The 24,836-nt window shown below is 37.0% G+C and overlaps 1 protein-coding gene and 1 long non-coding RNA gene across 3 annotated transcripts; both read left to right on the forward strand.

The window, feature by feature from the left end:
* Window positions 1–985: 985 nt before the first annotated feature.
* Window positions 986–21,101, forward strand: LOC140928857 (PAX-interacting protein 1-like). Of its 2 annotated transcripts, XM_073378662.1 has the most exons (24): window positions 986–1,107; window positions 2,012–2,146; window positions 3,346–3,389; window positions 5,519–5,582; window positions 6,793–6,906; window positions 7,662–8,229; window positions 9,119–9,204; window positions 9,396–9,491; window positions 10,682–10,819; window positions 11,317–11,438; window positions 12,739–12,821; window positions 13,334–13,432; window positions 13,629–13,669; window positions 14,097–14,132; window positions 14,477–14,514; window positions 14,993–15,086; window positions 15,829–15,897; window positions 16,521–16,620; window positions 17,350–17,450; window positions 18,046–18,126; window positions 18,778–18,840; window positions 19,134–19,209; window positions 19,914–19,974; window positions 20,266–21,101. In XM_073378662.1, the coding sequence occupies exons 1-24, from the start codon at window positions 1,018–1,020 to the stop codon at window positions 20,276–20,278; spliced, it is 2,412 nt and encodes an 803-aa protein (XP_073234763.1). In that variant the 5' UTR covers window positions 986–1,017; the 3' UTR covers window positions 20,279–21,101. The 2 variants fall into 2 exon arrangements, with proteins under 2 accessions (XP_073234763.1, XP_073234762.1); XM_073378661.1 differs by lacking the exon at window positions 20,266–21,101 and having other exon boundaries at window positions 19,914–19,990.
* LOC140928858 (uncharacterized) lies at window positions 3,721–4,235 on the forward strand. The gene is made up of 2 exons (XR_012164671.1): window positions 3,721–3,918; window positions 4,004–4,235. It is a non-coding gene; the product is annotated as an uncharacterized lncRNA (long non-coding RNA).
* Window positions 21,102–24,836: the final 3,735 nt, after the last annotated feature.

Below are 24,836 nucleotides of genomic sequence, written 5' to 3' on the forward strand. Positions count from 1 at the left end.
ACAAAAACAAATAAAAAACAATACAGACAATAAGTATCTGCTGCACATTCGACACAGCTTCATCATAAAATGAGGTATATAAATAAAAAGTAAGTAGAATTTATTTACACCGGGCTGTGCATTCAGTGACAAGTCTAGTACCCAGTGAGGAAATCGAACAATAAAAAACTACAAGTAAAAAAACCCTAGACCTAGTTTTGTGGCTGTTTTTCCTGTACATAAGCTTACATAGTCGAGCAAATTATACACAATGCGAAATCCTGAGACAAAAATTTAACAGATTTAAAAAATATTTTATCATCTATTTAATAACATAACTTAGAGGTCTTGAGACTCGACTGGTTTGTTGCCTTTTCGTGTACTCAAGATACAGCGTGCAGCGAATAGTATTTTAAAGCTTTACAAAATATTTGGCTTCATTTGGCTGTTGCAACAATTTTCAGCTCGCCATTTTTCACTTCGACAGAAGAGATCTTTTCATCACTCGGGACCTTAACAGAAACGACTACTAAATTACTAACTTACTAATTTTCCTGACCGGCTGTTACCTTGGCGTGCGGCAGATTCATTAAATTAAAGGCAGTACCGTCCCGTCCGCGGCTAGTAGTTTTTCGATTTAAAGTTCGGTAGTAAACAGTATGTAGTTCGGTAGTAAACATTGTGATGCTTGAGTCCAATGTGTGAGGTGAAAACAGCTTCCTCTTCATACACACGACGTGGATAGGCAATTATTTGCTCAGAATTCGCAAAATGAACAGCGCTAAACTTATTTTAAAAACTGCATATTCGTCCGCCATTGCTCTTGCCGCCATCTTGAAAACAAGATCTGCCAGACGTCTCGCCCGTTGTCTCCTTCCCGCCTTCCTTTGCGCGCACATTTTCACCAAGAGAGAGACGTCTGGGTACGAGGCAGAGCCCGTACCTCGTCCTCACGACGAGTTCATGTTATGTACTGGAACGAGTATCTTTCCCGCCAGTCGCCATATGCCATGTCAGTTTCAACATGGTGGAGGAGCGATGTATTTGAGCATGGCAGTTGAATCGACCTCCAAATCAGACATTTTTAGAGACGTCAGATTCTTCTTAGCCGAAGAAAGCAATGAAGAGGTATGTAGCTAATTGTTTGGTGTAGAAAATATTGCAATCGCGCTTCACGATTCAAAGGAGAAGCGGGACTAAATAGATTCTAATCAGCTTAAGTAAAAGATGTAAACAACAAACACCAAAGTAAGCTTTGCCTAGGATTCGATAGCACTGTTTAAGTCTTTCCACGTACTTTATTAAGCTTAACTTTGAAATCAGAAGCTTGATTTGTAAGTAAAAATTGATGAGCGCTCAGTGTTACAAACATCTTTGAAAACCCTTCGAAACATGTCGCTTGTTCGTGTTCGATCGTGCCCAATAATGTCAGTTTCCAAGAAATAAAATTTGCATCGACTTTACTGAGCTCGATAAAAAGGCAGCTCGAATGCTCGAGACATGTATAAGCTTTCATACTTTTATTAAATACCCTAGAGATCCCACTGCATGCTTTTTTCTGATTGCTTTTTCCCTTACTATCGTTTCGTTTTCGATGGTTTAGTGCATAAGCTTACTGTGATACATGTAGGTGGGAAATGTATTTAAATTTGCATGTTTGTATTTTGCAGTTTTTTGGCATCACATTTGATAACCTTTTTAAGCTTGTGGAAGCCTTAATGTTTTCGGAAATTTCGATTTTAAGTGAAAAGTTGGTAACAGCTTACGTTGACGATTTTGTTTTTTATTTCTTTGTTTCTGTAGAGTTTCAGTGCTATGTTTAAGCTTATTTGGTTGATTAAAGCAATAAACCTTATACATGTTTGTTGTGTATTAAGATAATTTGTTTGATCATTTATCCATCTCTGATAACAAATTAGACAGTATTAGAAAGAGAGACCAAAGTACCAATAATATTTAAAATTCTAGGCTTGGTTTCAAGTATTTTGTATGAGCACATGGATGGGTCTTATTAAGGTATCATTATTTACAGGTGAAGCAAGTGCTGAAGTCAGGTGGTGCAGCCCGTGAGTTTTATGTCAGTGATCTTGTGACGCATGTTATTGCTAAAGACACTGGTTTTCCTCAGTTTAGTGAAGCCAAGGAGTGTAACTTAACCATCGTCAAGGTAATAAATTCAAAAGTCTACACATAATGAATGAGGGTGGTGAAATTAAGGGTATTTTTGTCACTTGTGATCCACCTAGCTTTTTTCCTCCATTAAATGTGAAATGGACAATTTTCTTCTTGTGAATTGTGATTTCCATGGTAGCCTTGACATTGGATTCCATGAAACGAGCAATAAGTATTTAATTTTCCTGATGAACTGTGATTTTTATTACGTTGTAAATTGTTAGTCTCTCTTTGTTTTGTCTTTTTTTTAAATACCCATTATAACATGTACGTAATTAATTTCATGATATTGGATGACCATGACAGGACATTGATTCCTGTTGCACCAACATGATTTGGTCTGTTATTCAGTGTCTTTGCCAGCCATCATTTTCATTGTCCGTTTCATCTATATATTTTTACCATACGGTTGGAATTGTGTCAAGGATATGTGCTAGATGGCCAAGACAGTCAACATGCATAACAAGCTTGTGTGTGCTTTACCAAATATTACTGTGTTAATAAATAAAAAAAGATATTGATTGACAACGAGAACATATTAATTTTGCAAAAAAAAGTTAATAAATAACTACATGTAAATATAACAAAATTAATAATAAAACAATTTTTCATGAACCATTTATAAAATCAATAACTTTTTTTTGTTGTTTGGAATTTCCATTACCTCTGTCTCCTACAGTATAGGTAATAAGGGCTAGGAAACAAAGGGAGTTCTGACTCTAACTAAATACTGAATACTGGTTCATTTTTTTTATCTGCAACATAACAGGTTGTGAATGTGGCTGCCGGCTACTTTCAAATGAAAATAGAAGAAAAATAGAACAAAGCAAATCCCTACAAGTAGCTGTTTCATTCCCTGCCTACATGTACTTGTTGTATAATACCTGGCAACTTGAAATCTTAGTAACAACCATTCGTATCATAAATTACGTTTACATGTATTATTATATAGTGGTTCTCATTAGCTATTTTGGGGCAATAATTATTATAAGCCATGTGCATAAATTGTGTTTTGGAAGATTTATCCACCCTACACAAGTTGTGCTTGAGTCATCTTTCAACACTCAAAACAAGGACTGCAGTTTCAAGTAGGTGATTGAGGGGTGTTCTAATTTTGAGCCATATTCAAATTTTTATGCAACACCCCATTTTTGTTAGTGCAGCATCAAACATGTGCTTTGTTTCTCTCTGCAGCCTAAGTGGGTCTTTCTGAGTGCCTCATGTAAAATGCTGTTACCGTATCCTTTTTTGTTGAAGTACTGAGTAAGTAAAAAAATTGTTAGCCTCTTCCATGCATTCAAATAATGGAGAGCAAGTAAAATGTAAAACCAGCAGAAATAGAGAGGGGAAATTTGGGATTTTAGGATGGTATCTTTACCCCACACAAACACAGTAATTTTACAGGATTTGTACTGTTGGACTATCACAGAGCCTGTGCTACAGGTGCTTGAATTGTTGGGAAAATCAAGAAAGAAAAAGAGGAGGAAAGAAAAGAACCTGAAAAATACTTACTTAACAACAGACTGTACATGTACAGCAGTAGGTTGCAAAAGTTTAACCCAGGGGGGGGTAAGCTACTTCCCATACATTCTCTTAAATGAAATCCAAACGATGTTCTCACAACTTGCAAAGCGATCAGCAAAGGTCTTGCCAGCGGATTTGTGTACTGATCATGCGCATTACGTCAAAATCCATAGATCAACGGTCTTGAGAAGAAACAAAAACATGGCGATCGAAGGCGGGACTGTTTCTCACGATTATATTTTGGTAATTCGGAAATTTATTGATTTTATGTCGCTTTTCAGACATAGTGTGTGGTTTTCTTTTTCTGTTAAACAATTTCCCTCTGCAGAGTTTGGAATATGCAACATATAGCTCGATCCGTACAGCTGATAAGAACCGCCGAAGAGCTAGAGTTGAGCTATCAAGCAGTGTTTTGCTGCAAACCTTAGGAAAGTTAAAGTCGCTTCAAGGTACAGAGCTTTCAGTAGTAGTTGTGATTTGTTTATTAGGATCGTTTTGAATTTTAACTTTGGATTCAAGGTGTTGACTGATCGTAATAAACGAAATGAAATGTTATGAAGTGTGAATGTTTATTCAGTTATGATTGTAGAGCTGTAAGCTCATATTTATAAAGCTCTCTGAATTACTTGCTTCCGATAAATTTGACACTTTCTCCAGTAATCTTTATCAGCATCAAGTTATCCTTACCCGGCAAAAACGATGTAACCTATAAATTGTTGTTGGTTAAGATCTAACACGGTTTCCCCCGCAATTTCAGTACCGAAAGACAAATACGATATGAAAGAAAAACAAAGATGCATGATATTATTTTTTTCAATTTTTTATTTTTTCAGTAAGCATTTCTGATTTCCTCTGCCGGTCGCTTCTTGCTTCTAAAAAGTCTAAAAATATTTACTGTGGGAAAAGTACTGCAATTTTCCGCTGACCACCACGCGTGGTGACTGCTTTGCAAGTTGTGAGAACATCGTTTCTCGGTCCCAGACCTCGTCTCTTCCCCCCCCCCTGGTTTAACCTAACTAGATTGATTCCAAATTTTCTTTGTCTCGTAGCCTTAATTCATAAATAATTATTATTATTGAGGTGAAGAGACAAGGGTTAAAAAATTTTAACTTGAATGTAATGTTGACCTGCAACAGATACTTTAACAGATTATAAGTACATGTACAGTATATGTGTAATTACAGCTGTAAATGGTGACAAGTGAAATTAGAGATTAATAAATTACATAATTTTGGCTTAAGTTCACAAGTTTCTGAATTTTTTGACAGAATACCTTTTTATAACCCTTCTTGATGTGCTCTTTCATGTGATTAGGTTTTCTAAAGCATCTTTTAATGCCGTGGCGTAGATATTAGAGAGATTTAAGATTCACGTTTACACCAAATGGTAGACATGAATTTGTACCACGTGACCAAGTTTTCCCCTTATTTTCGGTTTACTCTTTATTGCCTCTAGACAAAAATAAGTAGTTTTACGCCAGTTTTAACCATAGGAATCAGTCGGGAGTGTATTTATCTGCTTATTTTCTATTCTGAGAAATTCTCAACCTTGAGTCTGACGTCTGCCGTTTGCGGTAAACATGAATCTTAATCTCTCTATTCATTCAAAACATTTTAAAACCTTGACACCATCTTGGCACTGAGACATACAGAATGTTGTCACACATGTATGTAGCAATTTTGTAATTTCACATATGAAATTATTAATGCAGTAATTTCATGCCAAAATTAAGGAGTATTTTGTCACCCATGATTAGGAAATTGTTACCTAAAATAATGATTTCATGTACAATGTAAATTAAAGAAAGTCCAGATATGAGGATGTTCCTTAATTATGGAATAAGATGTGAACCCTTCAGATCTGATTCAGAACAGCTTTTCAGTGGAAAAGTAGTCTGTCCTTCACAGGTTTGTACTGTTTTTCCTTGTCATTCAGGGGCAGTGTAGAATGCAGATCAACTGTCGACTGACTACGGACTATTGTTTTTAGGGTTAGGGAATAATGGGACTATTGTTGTCACATACTCATTTGCATGGTGAAAACAATAGTCCGCAATCTGCGTTTTACACTGATCGCCTTATCATTATGTATGTATGTGATTAATCAACAGAGAGCCTTTTAAGCTGTTTTCTGGTCACTATATGTATGTGGCCACACAGTACCAAAACTATCCAAAATGGCGATGCACTGTAAGCAGCAGGTCTAAAATACAGGTCACTTTTCCATAGATCAGAGTACAGGTCACCATGATACAGATAAATGAATAGCATTTAAAGATTATTACATCTGTACTGTGGCTAAGTAGTTTATCGACGGAGCAGTGACCTTTACTCTTGACCCGTGGAATGTGTCCTATTCTTTAGACCTGGAACACTGCAAGTCAACCACTACAGCTGTGCATTGCTTTTGATTCCTGAGGCTGAAAATTACAGTGTATAGCTTATGAAGTTCAGGCATACCCAGAAGGAAAAGTTAAGGAAGTTGGTTTTTGCATTAAAAAGTAGCTATTCTTAATTTTAGTGGGAAATGTTTCCTTAAAAAATCCCATCTAAGGATCCCAAGGTTTTTTACTGTGTAGATTGGTATTGGAATATAAAACATGAAACAATTTGAAACTTAAGTAAGCTGCTGGTTACATGTATATTGTAGTTATGCATAAGTATACATGTAAACAGCAGCTTACTTAAGTTTCAAGTTGTTTCCTTGATGCAAACTTACTTATCAATCATGAAATTAATATTATTACTTGAAAGAGAGTATGGACTGATACATGTAGTGAAACAAGATTCTCTTTGGGATTTTCTGGTCAAGTTTACAGCTGTAGATGTTGTTGTTTGTTTGTGTTATTTTTTTCTTGCTCCTTTCTCTGTTGACTAAATTGTGCTCACACATGTATGGGTATGGTTCAAAAGATCTCTCCCCTTTCACAAGATACATTTTAGGTGTCAAAGTTGTCTGTAACTGTTTAAACTGATGGCATTACCAGTTGTGCAAGAGGAGAGAATCCACATAGGTGGTTACGGGCTGTTCAGTTCTGAATTGGTTTAAAACCAAGCTGATTTTGCTTCAAAAGAAACAAAAAATGAAATTGTACAATGTATCCTAATCTCTTAACAGATTCCAGAAGAAGACAGAGATGCATTATGGGCAATGGTTACATACCATGGTGGTCAGTGCCAGTTGAACCTTAATCCCAAATGTACTCATCTTGTCATTCCACATCCGACTGGAGTAAGTACCGTTGAGTACATGTACAGTGTAGATCCATTAATTTTGTAAAAACCCCAGTTCTTATAGCAAACCATACATTTTAAAACCAACATACTTCTAATAATAATTATTATTATTTGTTGTGTCCCTATATAGTAGGCCTCCATCGGCCCGCTATTTTTTTTTTTTTTTTTTTTGCAACCTGATAATTCAGTATCAATCTATGTTGTAGGTTTACTCTGTTCTCAGGTTAAACCAGAGTTTTAATAATTGCATGTAGAGATAGAAAACAAAGGAAATTCTGAATCAAACTAGGTTGAATACTGACTGAGCCTCCACAGACTGAGTCTATCAATTTTACCCACTGCGTCTACTGGTACCATTTGCATGTTCTTTTTTTGTGTATTTTTTCATGGACAAAATAATATGTGGAAACATACACTGTAATAGTAGTTGGTTATAAAGTTTAAGTTGTTAAATTGCTTTCAGACATTTTATGTAACTTGCAAAAGCACGCTTGTCAAAAGTAGACATATATTTGTTGTAGTTAATTTTTTTATCTCAGTTTTTTTTCTTTGTTTCAATTTCATTTGCGTATATTAACATACCCAAAAACAAAAGAAAAAGAAAAATTACCTGAGATAAACAATTAACTACAACATACATGTATGCATCGTAGTGTTCATAATATTAGAATACTTTTCATCATCAATTAAATTTTTGTAGATGAATTTTAAATCCCTGAAGATTATTGACTGCTTTTGCATTTTTTGTAGGCAAAATATGAATGTGCTTTAAAACATTCAGACATTATCAAGATTGTAACGCCAAGCTGGATCGTTGATAGCATTAAGGAAAAGAAAATCCAGGATGAGGCAAGATATGTCCCTTGCAAAGCAAACATAAGAACAGAGACTGAAACAACAAGTTCACTCCTAACACCAGATGATAATGACAAAACAACAACCACCCCACTTCCAGCAGGCATCCAACAAATATCACCTCCCTCTGTTTCTACTCCAGTGACTTCAGCACCTAAGGTACCAGCCACGTTGCCATCAACATTAATGAGCCCAGTATCTCCTTCAGTTACTGCTGCGGCAGACAGTAAACCTTCAGAGGCAGAAAATAACATCACAAGTGGAGGTGAGGCTGCTGTAGGTGAGAAGAGTGCTTTGGAAGTTGGAGCTAAATGTCAGATTAGTGAGATGGCACAAGTTAAGACAGATGCATTGAGTGGAGGGGTGAAAATTGGTGAAAATAATAATGAGATTTGTGAAAGTAACAAAGAAAATGAGGATGTGTCAAAGAAAGACAGCCCAGGAAAGTCAACAGAAAACCAAGGTTAGAAATGCATTATGTAAACTCCATGTTTACTTAAAAATCATCATCATCGTCATCCTCATTATTCATCATCATCATCACTTATGGCCTAAGAAGGTGCATAAGGACATCTTGCTGTTGGTCCATCTTGTTTTGTGCTGCTGTTTGGGACATATATACTGCTCCCTGCCTTATCTCATTTTGTTCTTAGCAGTCCTCTTAAAGTTGTTTCCAACTTTCCTCTTGCTCATTGACTCCCAAACTGAAGAGCAACAGAAAGACCACAGATGGTTTGGGGGAGGACTGTTGAGATACATGTACGAGAATATAAAATTTTAGTTGGTACATGCGCTTCAAATTAAACCTGTACCCACTCCCCCCCTTTTTTGCAAGCACATTTTAAACCTACATAATTTATACAGTGTACCTATAGTAAACCTTTATCAAATTTCTGGAAAAACTTTGTATCTTGGGGCAAGAAGTAAGCACCTCTGTGCAGTCGAACCTTGATTATCCAGACTTGTTAAATCTGGTGAAGCTAATGGAATCAACCCTCTGAATATCGAAAAAGCATAACAATTGCAGTTATATCTGAAAATTTGAGCCTAAAATTTTCTTGAATATTGGTTGAAAGAGCTGAAAATTGCACAAATTGCTCAAGTTAATCAGCTTTTTCAACTTTTGTAATGAGTTTGTTCATACATGTACAGCCAGGACTCCTGTGCTAATGAGGAAAAATGTAAACAATGACGTTAGCAAAGATTCACCTATAGTACTGTAGATAAAAAACATAAACAGAATTACCAGTATCATGAATGGGAAAATTGAATATAACTTTTGGATTTCACCTTTTTATTTGTTTAAATATTTATTTATTCATTTATTTATTTATATGTATTTTTTTTTTCAGGATCCAATTGCTTGGCTGGCTGTGTTTTTGTTATATCAGATTATCAAGAATGTATGGACCATGATATCCTTGATACTTGGATGGATGTAAGCAGTACATTAACAAATACAAACAGATAGCCAGCTGTACAGTGTGTTTATAGAACTAATACGTGTACCTTATTTACAAAGTCTAATGGATGACCCTGTTGTTGCTTATTATTCTGAATCATCATCATAAAATAACTGAGGTTTGTGGCAAGGAATTCTTGAAATGTAAAGTGTAATTCCTTCCTCAGGTTGTGGAGCAGCATGGTGGTGTAGTCAGCCCATTTTATGGCAAGCGTTGCACTCATTTACTTTGTCTAAACCAACATGGAAGTCTTTATAAAAAGGTATTGAAAGGCAGTACTACTACAACAACAGTGTGAGCCTGAGGTGTATTTTTTATTTATGCGCAACTATTTAGGTTAATGCATACATACCATCAGGTAGTATAACATAGTTATTATGTGCACTCTGATTGGCTGGGCCTGTTTGCATGAGACTGCACTGTACAAGTATATAAACAAAGTTGTGAAGATGTTTTCAGCAGAAATCTCGCCATTGACAATGAAACTGTGTAATCCCTTTCCTTGACAGTTGAAACTTGGAAAATCTTTACAATCTTTTTTTTTTGCTTTAGTTGACATTTTAAGCCAGAAAAATTAGTGTTTTGATCTTTTTTTTTTAACCAAAAAGTGATTATCTGCAAAAACAAAGAAGAATGTAGAAAGAACGTACATGTAGTCCTATTCAGGACTACGTTCACCCGGATGATCAAACTCAACCTACTTTTGATATTACCCCTGGGTTCAAACCTTTCACAAAGAACTTTGTCTACGACATTACTGTTAGTAGCAAGAAATTATCTTTTTATTAGCACCAGTAACAAGGAGTTTTGCTTCTGTTTGTCAGTTTGTCATAGAGGCAACATGAAACTTTTTTGCCTGTCAGTGTGTTTGCATATCCTGAAATACATACTGAAGGGGTTGGAAGTAATTCTGTCGGGAGAATTTGTTTGAGTAACTGTTCAGATATGCAAACCGTTACTGTAGACTTCATCTTGGGATCGAATAGCTGTCTCCCTCTCATGTTTTCTATCAGAATATGCAACGGCCAAGGTGTATAAGACCCTCCAAGATCTCCGTAATTCTTCAGAGAAAATGTTTCCTACTGCTAAATAGTAATTTAGATAATAATTATAATGTACCCGTTAACGAGTTCTCCATGTACATGTCCCTGTACAAATTATACACAAGCGTAAAGCTGTACAACTTAGTGATCCATTTGACACACCTTGAAGTCTACTTTACTAGCTAATCTTTCCAGTGGCGGTATAACCAGTGGTAGATCTAACGGAGGGACACAGGTTTTGTGGCCATGCCCCTCTTATCTAGGGACTGGAAGAGTGGGCTCCTTACCAACTTACAGATTTGAATCTACCCCAATAATATATATTCCAAAGAACATTAAGTGATTTGAATCGTGTTAAATTCCTACTCAATAATCGTCATATTTTGAATGTTTTATTTTTATGCTATAGGCCATTGCTGATGGTAAGAGAATTGTAACAGCACATTGGCTAAATGATGTGTTGATGGCGAAGGTGATGTTTCCACCATCTAATCCACTTCACCTTCCTGTACCATTCAAAGAAAAAGTCAACCCGTGTAGAAGTATGGTAAGAATATTAATGATCTGATAATATATGAATGTACATGTACTACCAAAGAAATCAAATGAACAAACAAACAAAAGGTGTTTTTTAAAAATCTCACTTTCCTAAATTTAGTGTTACAGAGCAAAACAAAACTACCATAAAATTCCGAAAATAAGCCTTGGGGCTTATATTTTTCAAAGGCATTTTTTGAGGGGCTTGTATTCGGAGGGGCTTATCTACGGAGGGAAATTTGCGTTTCAAAATCGATTGGGCTAGCCTTATAGTTGGAAGTAGATTTACCGTTTTTGCTTTGTTTTACTTTGTGTTTGAGGGCAATTTTGGGGGCTTATATTTGGAGGGGCAATTTAACAGAGGGTTTTTTGCGTTACCGGTTTGGGGGGCTTATATTTGGAGGGGCTTATTTTCGGAATTTCACGGTATAATACTTGTAATTATGCATTTTAGAAGAGGCGGGATGAGGTAAGATGGTTTAATTGATTGTTTCTTTGTCACCGCAGGTGATTACTGTGACAGGATATACAGGTTCAGAACGCACTCTTTTAAAGAACATGATCTTCATTGTTGGTGCGAGATACACTGGTTATTTAACACGAGCTAACACTCACATTATCTGCAAAAGGTAAATAAAGCATGGTATAAAATTAACGTATGATAATGATTTTGAATCAAAAGGAAATTAAATTTTATACCAAGTATTGAACCTTACATGTAACATGTACTGCAAGCTGTATAGACCTTTGCTTCCCTTGGCTGTTGACATTAATTTTGTGTAGATGTGTTATACCATACATGCCAACTCTCCCGGATACAGCACTGATCTCCTGCTCTCCCATACGCGGGTCACCATACATTTTGTATCTCCCGGATAAAATCATCTTTTTTGCTTTTCTGTGCCTTAGTTTGAGATTTAGCCCATTTTTAGCTCAAAACTAGATTTTTTCTTATTTACAGTACAGTTTCTGGGGCAATATTGCACATATTTAGTCACTGACAAAGATTCTCTCTGGCATTAAAACGATGATTGCGAATTTGATAGTATGTACTTCATGTAAGACTTCATAAAATGTTCTGAATCATTCCCATCGGGGGCTGGGCCGATTTGTCAGGGGGGTCCGTTGAAATTCAGGGGGCTAGTGAAAGATTTTGAAAGATTTTAGATCTCCAGAGGTTGGTATCTCTGCTATACATGTGTGAATTAAATGTCAAGAATATTAATTTGATAGGACTTTTTAGTACATTTACTTTCATCATTACTTTGGAAACTCAGGTAGAAGTATCTTTGTTGTGAGACTGTCAAGCCAGTGAACAGCTCATACAACCAATGCACTTGGTACATTATGTAATTTTGCAGGAGCTCTTGCCTTTCTTCTCTGGTCTCCACTCTTTCCTTTTTTTTTTTGTCCCCCAAAATTTTCAATTATTATATTTGTGATTGTACCTGAAACCAGCAGGCCAAACACCAACATTATTTCAGAATTTCAAGGTCAAACAAATATAAGGCACAGCTACATTTTGGATTGGTGTCCTTGACTGTGCTTTTTCAACTTAAATTGTGCAATTTGAGTGTACTACTCCTGTATATGTAAGAAGATGCCCCCTTGACCACAAACTAGTACACGTATCCTGCTTAAAATTAAATCTTTAACAATTTCAACAAAAAGTAAATAAACCATCAAAAAGTAATGTAAATATGAAATATGATCTCACAAATGAACATTGCCTTACACTTTCTATGTACATGTAGTTTTCTTGGGTATGGGCATACTTTTTTATGGATACAATTTTAATTTTGTTAATACTGCAAACATGTCCACAAGTTTTATACATGACAAAATTTAATAAATCAACATTTCATGTGAACTACATGACCGTTTGTTATTGACATTAGCCCTGGTTCTGTGTAATATTAATAATTCTAGTCCTACTGGAGAGAAATATAACAAAGCCAGAGAATGGGGAATCCACTGCGTGAATGCCAAGTGGCTTGGTGACATTGTTACAAGTAGGTGCTGATTAGGATTATAATCACTATGCATGTTTACATGCGAACGTTATTTGTAAAAAGAAAACCTCTTGCTAGCCCATGGGCTGCAATTTTTTTCTTAATAGTAAAAACACTCTTGCAGTATGAAAAGAAACACCTTGCAGCTAAATGTTGTTCAGCATAAATAATTTTTTCACTTATAATTGTGCAGATCCTATTGACAAACTTGTTAATAATAGCTTTTTGCACAGCTGCTTTATGTGAAACACTTACAACTGTACAGTTGTGCATTATAATTATATGTTACTTTATATAGTATATAATAAAATTATCTACCCTAGTTGGTTTAGAGGAAACTAAATAATTAAGGCAAGAGCTTTCATAAACTTGGAGACAAAACCGAATGCAAAAGTAAGTTTCTTCTTTTAAAAAGCAAGTCAGAATTTACCACAGATTTGAACATGAGCTGAGCATGGGAGAAGATCTCTGACACAGTATTTTAATAATTTTTTGTTTGCATCTTTCTTCAGCTGGATACCCATCACCAAGCAACCTTGTTAGATATTCAACTCTAGGTGATGAGACTGAACTACAAATAACCAAAGACCTTCTTGTCAGGGAATTAATACGTAAGTAGCCCAACCTTTTTCTAATTTTCTGTAAAATAATGTTTTGCTGTGGGAAAAAAATGACCAGTTTGCAGCACCATGTCAATTTGAATTTTTAACAGGTTTGCAGTTTTGTCCACATGTAACAGTAATATTCTGTCTGCATCTTGCTGTTATAATGAAGTTACTCTTTCCCTTGTTCTTTTTCATTCATTAGTTCCTTGGCAGACATTTGCTGATGAATCGGGCACTGTACAGGTATTGAAAAAGGTTCTGATTAATTTAACCCCTCAATGTATACTTCAAGGCTTTACACTGAGAATAATTTAAGGGAGCAATCCAGGGTGAAAAAACCTAAAGATTTCCTAGTTACCCTATAGCGATAGTAAGGTACCAGGGGCCACTTGGCACTGCTAGAGCACAGCCCTGTGGTTGTATTGACATTTCATAACAGATTCGTAACAGTTAGGCTTCAGTTTGTATACCTTGCCTTATATCATGGCTGGGCATGGCTGGTGAGTTTATGTTATGTTATGTTACGTTACATTATGTTACATTGTGCTATGTTATGTTATGTTACAGTAATCAGATACATTTACAAATCATTTGTCAATTTTAAGGACTTTAACGGTGCATGTTGCAAAATAATAATCAGCGAACATTGTAACATTTTATTTATCTTTAGACTCCTGTCAGTGGAAAAAGAAAGCTTGGAGAGCAGGTAGACATTATAATAATTATTGTATATTGGTTAAGAGCTGTTATAATTCTTGTTCATTAAAAATTGTCTGCCCAAAAACTGTAATCTGTGTAATTTGGAAGTTGTAGTTTGGAACTTGATCTTCAACATATCGTGTTTAGTAATGTATTTACTTTAAACGTAATGATGCATGTAATGTAAGCAGGTCAGTACTTGTTAGAATGTCGAACATGTTATACATGTACAATACTAGTTATGTAGATTTTGTTAAATAATTTGTTGTTGTTATTATTATTATTATTATTAGTAGTAGTAGTAGTATTACTATTATTACTATTATTGTTATTATTATTGTTAATTTTCAGAGCACTCCTGAAGATAATGACCAAGTTAAGAGAGCAAGGTGTGTGTTTCAGTTTTAAATCATTTACATGGCCTGTACTTTGAGGATATAATTTATTTTGAGGATATAATTTATTTTGTAATAATGTTTTTGGAGCAACTTGCAGAAGTAAAAGTGTAAAATATTTTAATTTACCTTTCTGTTGCAAAATCAGTTATCACCCAAATAATTTCCTGCCATGGTTTCTCATTTAACCCTTTTGCTCCGATATCCAATAATATGTCAACTGATGTTCATAAATTCTATGAACATTTAGTTGGGAGAGTTCAATAAAAGATCTTAGCATTTTCCTGTAGTTGATCATTTTACTAATTCTCACTTCCATTTCTCTTTATCATGTATTGAAATTTAATAAGAGGAAATGGGTGTCGATCACTCTTGAGAAAGGGTTGAGATATTATGGTTTTTTGATGTGTTAATGTCAACAGAAATGGTATAATAACAAGTACATAAACATCGGTTGATCCATTTTTGACAGAAACTCCACAAGCCCTGCTGCTTCTGAAAAAAGAGAAGGTCCCAGAATTTTATTCACTGGTATAACTCCATCTGAAGTGTCAAGACTAACAGAGGTTTGTACATACCTTCTTCCTTTTTGAGTTTGCATTTTTCATAGAAACTGTAGCTTTAGGCAGTAATGTCAGCTTAAGTCCATAGTGTCTGTAATGTCCATTATAGAAGCAGTAATTCTGAAGACTAGATACAATATATATTATTACTGATTGATTCAGTTCGGAAACAAGTAGTCTATTATGCTCTAGTCACTGCTTGTCATGTATTTTCATCAATTTAGGTTTTTTTTTCTCTAGTAAAAAAAAAACTGCAAAAAGGGGTAATTGTGGACTCATCAGCATACTACACAGCATGAAAGTGAAGTGTGACCTGTCGTGTCAGAAGAATAAGCCTGACCAGTTGTGTAGGAAAAAAAATATGTTTCTTGATGCGAGAAGTCATGCTTCATTTTCTCGTCGATGCTAGTCATTGGCGTGCTAAATGAAATGAAGGTGAAGTGTAGCTTAAGCCTGCGACCCGCAGACGTATTTCCAGTCGTCGCTTCTCTCCCTCCGAAAAATTTTTCTCGGCGGGTGAAACTAGAGCCGAAAAAACCGGATGCTCTTGCAGGCTACCATATGCATATTACATGTATTTTCTATCAGATAATGTACTTTTGATTGGATAATCGCTTTAGTGACTTACAATCTTTAGGTGATTTGGATGAATCATTATTATGGTGCATAAAGTTAGTTTGCAATGGATAGTTGTTGCATGTGCATGTTAATATTCCTAACAAAATGGTATTATTTTTGTTTTTAGATTGTTATTGATCTTGGAGGCACAGTTGTTGCTTCTGTAAAACAATGTACCCACCTTGTGACAAGAAAGGTACTACTTACAATGTCTATCACCCTGTACTCCAAAGACTGCTCTCTTAAACAAGCACTGGCCCCAAATGAGCTACATACTTGCCAGTAATATAGGCCCAAGCTCGTCTATTGTTGATAGTGATGGGTTTAATTAAACGAAAGCATAAGTGAACCTTTTCACTAGTTTTTTTTTTTTTTTTTTTTTTCCTGAGAGGTGTAATGCATCTCTAGTGCCAAAAGGCCACGTCCAATGTTTTAAATTGCGAGCAACAACAACCATTTATTGAAGTGCAGTTGCAATACGGAGCATTTTGGCTCATATGGTGTATAATCTCAACTGTTTTAACTGCTTGGTGTAGAATGCAGTTTTTAGGGTGGCAAGTTCAAGATGCAAGCCACAGGTCATAAGTGCAGGCAACTGCTCTAATGATAAAAAACTGAGATAGGCAGTTTCCTTTCAAGCTAAAAGCCTATTTCGGATTTTGATTAGGGCTAGGAGATACTTTTAGTGTTGTTTAGTTACCAATGTACGGCTTTAAGCTGACTTCTGACTGGTGACCTTTGACCTGCGTTAGTACCTGTCGGTTATTAAGGATAGTATAAGGTCTTTCAGAAGGCTGATTTGTGTCCATTTGTTTTCAGATCATTCGTACAGTGAAGTTTCTGTGTGCAATCTCTGTAGCGCACTATGTTGTCAGTCCTGACTGGATAGATAAAAGTCAGAAGTCAAACAGTCTCCTTGGTAATTACGAATCATTACATGTAGCTGTTTACTTCCTCTAACTTGCATGTCTAATAACGTTATGAGCAGCAAGCCAAATCGAAAAATACTCTTCTTTTGGTCACACCAGGAAGCACTATACAACACAATTATGGACAAGGTATAGCTTGCGTGGCAGGGGTTGATGCGGAAAGGAAATGGGGAATAATAATGCGATAGGCTCGCGAGGAAGGAGGGAAGGTTTCCCTTCTTCTCCCTTTCTCCCTTGATGTATTAACGCACCTTAATTCCCGCTTCCCCCAAGCCAAAAGATAAATGAAGCACTATGTTAGACTATGCGTGGTTCAAAGCTACATCGTGACTGGAGTTCTAGGATTTGTAATACTGGCGTGGGCTGTACATGTATGTGTCTAAAGGTACGATAAAACGGCCGACAAAAAAGTGCAACTTTTTTTGCAACATTGCTGTAAAACGAGTTGAATAACGATTTTGCGCGTTTTACCACCCACGTTCAAACCTGTCTTGCAACAAATCAGATTGTTGCGGGTTGCAAAAAGTTGTTGCAGAAAGTAGAGAGTAGTTCTACGTTTTGCAACACAAGTTGTACATGTTGCGCGTTTTATTAACCCAGGGACCCGTTTCTCGAAAGTCCCGATTAGTTTTAAGATACTTAACATCTTAGATTTTTGCATCTTTATACTCTTAGTTTTCATGTACCGGTATGTATTGTTTGCTTTTTTTTTTGTCCAGACCCAGCTGAATTTACGATAAAAGATGCCCAGTCAGAGGAAATGTATGACATGAAATTGACAACATCGCTACAAAGAGCAAGAGCACGCCCTCTTTTGCAGGTTTACCACTATTGATTTTATTCAATGTGAATTTATTGCCATGGCTGTTAGGGTTCATTATCACATGACTAGTCTCTGTCGTACGCTTAGCCTTAAACCAATGCGATGGCACGAGAATGTGAAAAAAATCTCAGAAAAATGGTTGGATGGCTCTCTTTCTGGATGAAAGTTACATGAGTCAAACGTTTCGTGCACTACTTAAGTAATCTTATCACCCCTCAAATTGAGAAGGATATAAACTTGTTATGCCAAGAAGTAACTCGACCTAGTGGGCGATCAACCGGAGTGTCCGGTTTGAAATCTAGCCTAAGTACAGCCGCCCTCTCCCCTGAGAAAAAATAGAAGAAGGGGCATTCTCTGATTATTTCTGAGAAATAAACCGTGCTCACTATCACACAGTGTCCTGTTTCTTACCTTCCTTTGTGGGGGGAGTGAGATAATTGGATAAGGGCCTATCTCCCATATTTCTGACTTCAAGACCCTTGGTTGCTGAGTTCCTTATGGTGCAAAGGACATTTGGTGGCTATGGACCTTATAGTTACTTGTGAACTGGCAGTCAATCGTAATCCCTTTTGGTTTTGTGTTTTTTATTTAGGGCATCTCAGTATATGTGACTCAAAACATCGAGCCCAGTCCCGCATCTATGAAAGAAATCATCCAGTGTGCGGGAGGCCAGGTTTGTTTCTTCGGCTTGTTTTGTCGTACCTCTAACAGTCAATATAAATTAAATATTTAAACAGTTTAACAAGGTTCATGTGAGTCATGGGAAACCTGGAAAGTCGTGAAAAGTATTTATTTTCTAGGCCTGGAAAGTCATGGATTTTTGTTTGGTAGATTAGTTACTGCAGATGTCAAAGCAAGGAGAATGCAAGATAGAGACATACAATTAAATAGCGCAAACGGCATGCTTTTTGGTGAACACCAGAGTTTATGTCTGAACTAATTTTTGCGATTAGGGCAGATTAGTTTTTCGTGCTGGGAATTATTTTTTTTGATTTCCACAAAGTACCTAATACCCATCATTGATAATATTTTTGTTTTTATTGAGTACATACAATGGAAATACATATTTTCAAACAATACTATGGTGTGCGTCAGTATTTCATTGTATACCGCTTTGTTTCTGAACGAAAGAGACAGGTTGTAATTGAACAGACACGACTTCTTAATACTGTATTTTTGTGTAGTGAAATTAAGTTAGAAAATATTGAGGCAGCTTAACCTAAGGTCATGAAAAACTTGAAAACTTGATGGGAAAAGTCGTGGAAAGAATATGCCCCCTGAGTTAGATTATTCACATTTTTGGATGTGTTTGTGTGAACACCAGGTGTTGCCGAAAGTTCCCTCACAGCAGCACTTGGCAGACTTCAAAAAGAATTTAACTGAACAGGTAAGGCTCTCAACAGATTTTTAGAAGAGGAAGTTATGTTTGAGGCGTTAATGCAATTGTTGTTGTTGATTCTAGTGCTTTTAATATCTTCTCAAAATGACTCGTAACTTGTATTTTTTGGTAAAAACCAATTTCCAATCGTTTTTCATGGATAACAGACGTAACTGACAGACTTACGTTATCGGCAAAAACCAAACACCAACCGTACATGTTGACTCTTTATCGTATCAATAAAACAGTGACAAAATTATACAGCTCTACATTCAGACTGTAAAACATTTTTTTCCACGCAGGGAACACCAACCTTGTTAGTAATAAGCTGTGACAGGGATTTTCAGTTATGTTCCGAATTTATGAAGAATGGATTTGGTAAGGAGATGTTACTTTGTTAACAAATCATCCATTTTTGGTTTGCGATTATTTAGCCTCTCTAGTCTTAAGTTAACTGCTTCCATTATCTATTAAATTAATACTTCTTCAGATTTTTATTTTTCAATTCAACGCTTGTTATGCTATACGTATATCAAAGCAATTTGCCTGTGCATCTTTGTGAACCCATGGTTCGCACGATCTTGGAAAGATCTTGAATTTTAGTAGTTGTCTTGAAAAGTCCTTGAATTCGGTTAAGGTCCTTGAATAGTACTTAATTTCTTTATTAGCTCTTGGCAAATCCTTGAAATTAAGTACCTTGTCTAAAACATTTTGGAACATGAGCAATATCTTACTTCTGTTTCTTTGTTTCAAATGCTGTTTCTGCACCTCAGATGCAATTGCAAGTCATGCCCAGTCATTTTCCTAAGCGTTGTTGCTGCAAGTAGTATAAAATATTGTCTTCAGCCGTGGCTGATGATTGAAGTAATAATCCCAAATGACTCCTTGACGTGTTTTAGCCAATAAGGTGTTCAGAAGGGGATTATCGAGTGCTGATTTATTGAATAAATCTTAGTCTTTGAAAACTGTAATTTGTCCTTGAAAAATCCTTGAAATTTGTTTGTCTGAAGTTGTACGAACCATGGAACTAGTGTCACTTTGTTCACTTATTCACACCCACTTTGATCTTTCTTTTGTTTCAGACATACACAGCGCAGAACTTGTCCTGTCTGGTGTCTTGAAGCAGCAGTTGGATTTAGATTTGTATCTTTTGCGATGATGAATGTCTAACTAGTTGATGAAGAAAAACGCTCTTTTAGCGTCTTCCACACTAAGTTGTCAATAGTGTTCTCTTTTTTACCTTGGATTTCTGAGATAAAATTGCGTCCTACCGCTTGAATGTGATCCGCGTTTAGTTTAGTTCTGATTAGGAGTGGTGCTGTCAGTCGCTTTAAGAACCAGTGTAGAGGTCATTACGCTAACAGTGTATCGCAATTTATTGAAACCATTTACTATGAAAGTGTGTATCTTGAAGCTTCTTAACCTTACAATCAGATACAAACTGTAATCAGCACGGGACGTCCAGTGCCAAACGAGTATGGCTTGAAGTGGTCAGTCAAGAAATTCACAGTTCTATTAAGAAAATGCTTACGCACCAAACAAAATTATGGCATTAGATTTAGTTAACGAGTCTTCTAGTGTGCGAGCAGAAAAGACGCGATTTTTAAGAAGATTCTAAAGAACCGTAGAAAGACGACATTTTAGTACATTTATTAGGTAAACAACGTAATTATTAGCAAACTATTTTACCTTAGTTAATCTGCCGTTGTTAAAATAGCTAATTCTCTCTTTTATGTTCCAAAGGTTTGTAACTTTTAGCGTAATTTTTCAGGAATTTCAGAATAGTAAAATTTTACCTTCTTTATCGGGAGAATTGTTTCTAGATTATTGAAAAGAACTGAGCCATTATCTTAGAAGTAAACTGTTTTATCATGTTTTACCTCGGACATGTATGTAAAGAATAGATTTTAACGTAATAAGTTAGTCTCTCTTTTAGTAATTGTACATGTAATTATATTTTAACTGCACATGTACACCGAAGTAGGCAAGAATCATTTCTCTGTTCTACAGTTTCATTGACTCTTCATACATATTCTTTAGCATATATACATGTACATCACTACGTAATTCACGTATTTTATATAGATGCAGTTTATCTGACTTTTTATGTCTGTTTATTATTTATACCATATAGCATAAAAAGGTCTGTGAGAATCTAAAGACTGATGTTATTAATATATTCTTAAGTTTGTATATTGGGATTGTATTTTCAGTAATCATTCTTTTAGTTTTTCGGTGATAGATACAATTACATAAAGAATATAAACGTATCCCTGTTTTGTGGTCACTTTGTTAAAGTTCAATTTCAGCGTTTACATGGGTAAATTTCGCTTAAAGGTATCATTCACTTGATTACTTAACTGTTCTGTTTGAGCTTTCTCCTAAGAAACTACCTAAATGGAATGATTTTATTGTGTCGCTGATTTCTTCAGATTTTCGCAGCCTGAACATTGGCTGTCCATTTGATCTTTCGACTCTAACGCCCGAGAGGTCATGACTACTGCTAGGGTAAGTTTGTGGTACATTTGCTACCGTATCATTTATGCTGACTCTTTTATCTGATAAAACTGTTCTGCTCCGTGACTTTCGACGTGGCTGCGCATGCCTAGTGGACTGCGCTCTGGGCCGACTGTCAATCATTCTCTCTGCGTAGCTACCCTCTACTACTGCGCTTGACATTGAAGTATTTTGACTTCGTAAGGCTATCATTTCTGACCGTTCTTTTCGGAACGATTCCGTTTCTCGTAAAAAGTCTGATATGGCGTACAAGCCGTGGGAACTAGAGCCGTGAATGTCAGAGTGTGATACTTCGGTGTTTTGTTGTTTATTGCGGTTGGCGTCAGCTCTATCGGTGATGTCTGCCTTAAGATCTGATGTGGAGTTTTTCAGAGGTACTTTCCTTGACTGGGATCCTGCGCGCACTAGATCTGCTCCACTCACTTCTAATGTACCTCTTGTCATTTGGCTTGGACCTTTTTCATGCGACTCTGTTGCTACTTTCTTACGTTCACCTCCGTTTTCTGTCATACCCATCTCCTTTGGAACAGAATTCCTATTTTTCTGATAGGGCTTAGCATACATCGACATCTTTGGGTCCTCAGAAGTTGACAGTTCCAAGACTTCAGAGCCTCTGTTAGTCATTTCTGCCTGACTCTTTGTTAAATCCTGACTTTTCATTCTATTTGAGGTGCTTTCCTTACTCTCTGGCCGTGAACAAGTACTTTCTATTTGAGCTTTTCTTGCTTTGATTGCCTTACCCAAATCTTCATATACTTCGCTTTGTTCTGAAACATCGTTACTTTCAGTCAGCAGTTCATTTTCGTAGCCTTGAGCGTTAAGCTCCTCAAATACCAGTCTCTTAAATCCTTCCATTGAATTCTTTAATTTCTCTTCTCCATGTAAAATTTTGGACCAATTCTTTTTCTTGTACTTAGAAGATATCGTTTGTATTCGTCCAAAACCTTCTTCGTCAAAGACGCTATACCGCCTTCCGTGCCTGCTCATTTGTTTTCCTTTTGCTTTACTTGGTATTCCTGATTGCTCTGCTTTTTTGATTCGCTCTATATCTCCTTCTAACGCTCTTGTCAAAACAATTTCCTTTGCCCATCCTGTACGATTATGATTTCGCGCGTGTCGACGAATGTTTCGAACATACGCCAAGCGCTCGGCAATCTGGTAACCAAATCGTTCAATCTCTTTTTCCCTGGGAGAATTCTTAGAACGATCTGACATTACTTTTAAAAGATCTCTTAGTCCTCCCTTGACAGACGTGCTCCGGCGTCTCTGGTGATGATGGACTGCAGACGAAGAGCGCCTAAGCAATACACGAATATCCGAGGACCTACACTTATCTGGCTGTGATGGTCCTGAATTTGGGCGGATCTCACTATATAGAACACCACACTCTTCTTCCAGCCAGTAGGGAAACGCCCCATCCAAAACTACCGAAGTCAGATCCTCGCCACTGTCCTTAATAGCCAGGAGATTACTATGAACAGCACAGAAGTTCGGTCGAGCTTCAGCACCATGAAGGCACGGTTTTATAATAGACTGAACATAGAACGGCCAAATATCCAACATAGGTAGCAATTTGTGATCCACACAGACAGCTTGAGTGACTGAGCTCTTTTGCAGCCAGGACCAAGGAACCTTTCTGGCCAGAATCTCCCACATGAGGGCACCAAAGGTGGTTTAAAAATTGGATTTTTGTGTGTGTTAGTTGAATCTGATGTTGAATGATGGCTATCTGTCTTGTTCTAGCTAAAATTACGTACTGATTTAGTAATAAAAAGAGTGAGTGGATGCGCATACGACTTGTATTCGACTGGGTCAGGTGTAGTATTCAGTTTCTGAACCGGGATCAAAGTATTTACCAGTTCCCCTGTCGAAAATGCCCCTCAAAAAGCATGACTGGTAGTTTGATGTATGTCCCCTCTTCATGTGCCCGCAAGATTAAGGTGTTTTGAAAGTTGAGAAGAACTGGTACGTCGCTCATCACGCCCCGTTTCCCTACCATCTCACACGTACAGACAAAAACGGCTGAAAGCAATGGACAATTAACTGGTTCTTGGTACGAATCGTTTGCCAGAAGAGTTAGAACGTACGCTTGGAACTGGCCTTGATTAGACATGAAAAAGAATGGTGAAAAAAGGAACAAACCTGTAAACATCACTCGACATATTGGGAGGCGTTCCTGACAACTGCTCGGGCGCCATCCAGTTCTTTTGGATTGGGCGTACGTTGTCCTGAATTTGTTCTTCACATTTAGTCTCTTGTGAATACTCCAAGTTGCCTATCTTTCCTCTAAACTTTTCATGAATTAAAATGGACAATGAATTAAGAAAGCTGTGCACTATAGAATGGTCGTGAAGGTATGTCATTCCTTCTGCTACGTCCAACATAATATGTACCCGTTGGGGTAGGTTCATTTCAGTGTTGGTCTTGTAAAGAAGGTGGTTGAGAGATGCTAATTCAAAATGCTGCAGAACTAAACAGCTGTTTTCAGGGTCAGAGTCCAGGCATACTGCCATTAGAAGAGTGAATCGCGGGTGACGTAACCAGCTGAAAGAAAAAATGAATTAAATTATTGTGGTTCAAATTATTCAGTTTGCATTATGGCTCTTGGTTTGCACATCCACACACACTTCAGTGGATAAAGAAATAATACCTTACTTACTCCACAGCGTTTGCAAAGGTGAAGATGAACTCAACTCAGCTTAACTCAACTCAATTGGCCTGCTCCCAGTTTATGGTTCTTTTTGTAGAGCACTGCAATGCTAACGCAGCCGCGGGAGCCATGAGTTAAAATCCCCTTAAGCCCCTACATTTTGTTCGGGTTGATTTGCAAACGCTTTTTATTGTCATCAGAGGAACTGAATGCTTCTAGGGTATCTTCATTTAAATTGGTCACAGCTAGACGTATCTTCTATTGCATGTAAAGAAGGCCTGAGACCGACCTAGAGGGCTGACTGTGCTTGAAAAACGGTGAGAGTAGACTTCTAGCTGTCCCTCTTTTTCCCTGATTTAGTGAGGAGAGTGCACCAGCGCGTGAGCGTCAAGCGGCGAAGTCGAGAGACGCAAGAAACGAGGGCGGCAACGGGCGTGGTCATTTTCGTGTCTCGCGCCCTTCGCTCGAAGGACTAAGAAAGAAAAGGAGACTGCTCGTGGTCTACGGTGTGAGTGGATCAGTCAAATATTTACCTAAGTAGATCTGCCTCTTTCATCAGAAGCTGCTTCATACTTTCTTTGCCCTTAAAGTGCTTCACTGTCACGGGTGTGGAAAACCACAGCGCATTTTGTAGGGTCATGTGGGGCAGATCATCCAGCAATTTCATTTGAGGCGCTTTTAACTGGTCACCTGTTATTTGAGGCACAGCAGCTGACAACTCTGGAAAGAAATGGTTGCTGTCTTCCCCCTAGAAGGTACAAATATATGTCGTTATTTGTACAGCCGCCCCCTTCCCTCTCAAACAAACTCAGGGAGATTTGTTGGAGTGGAGTGGGTG

Source organism: Porites lutea, chromosome 2 (assembly GCF_958299795.1).
Source record: "Porites lutea chromosome 2, jaPorLute2.1, whole genome shotgun sequence".
In the NCBI taxonomy this organism is placed as follows: domain Eukaryota; kingdom Metazoa; phylum Cnidaria; class Anthozoa; order Scleractinia; family Poritidae; genus Porites; species Porites lutea.

Coding starts and splice junctions, on each gene's coding strand:
- LOC140928857 (XM_073378661.1), top strand. CDS start 1,018: ATGTATTTGAGCATGGCAGTTGAATCGACCTCCAAATCAGACATTTTT. Junction 6,907..7,661: donor TCATTCCACATCCGACTGGA/GTAAGTACCGTT, acceptor CATTTTTTGTAG/GCAAAATATGAATGTGCTTT. Junction 18,841..19,133: donor AAAAGAATTTAACTGAACAG/GTAAGGCTCTCA, acceptor TTTTCCACGCAG/GGAACACCAACCTTGTTAGT.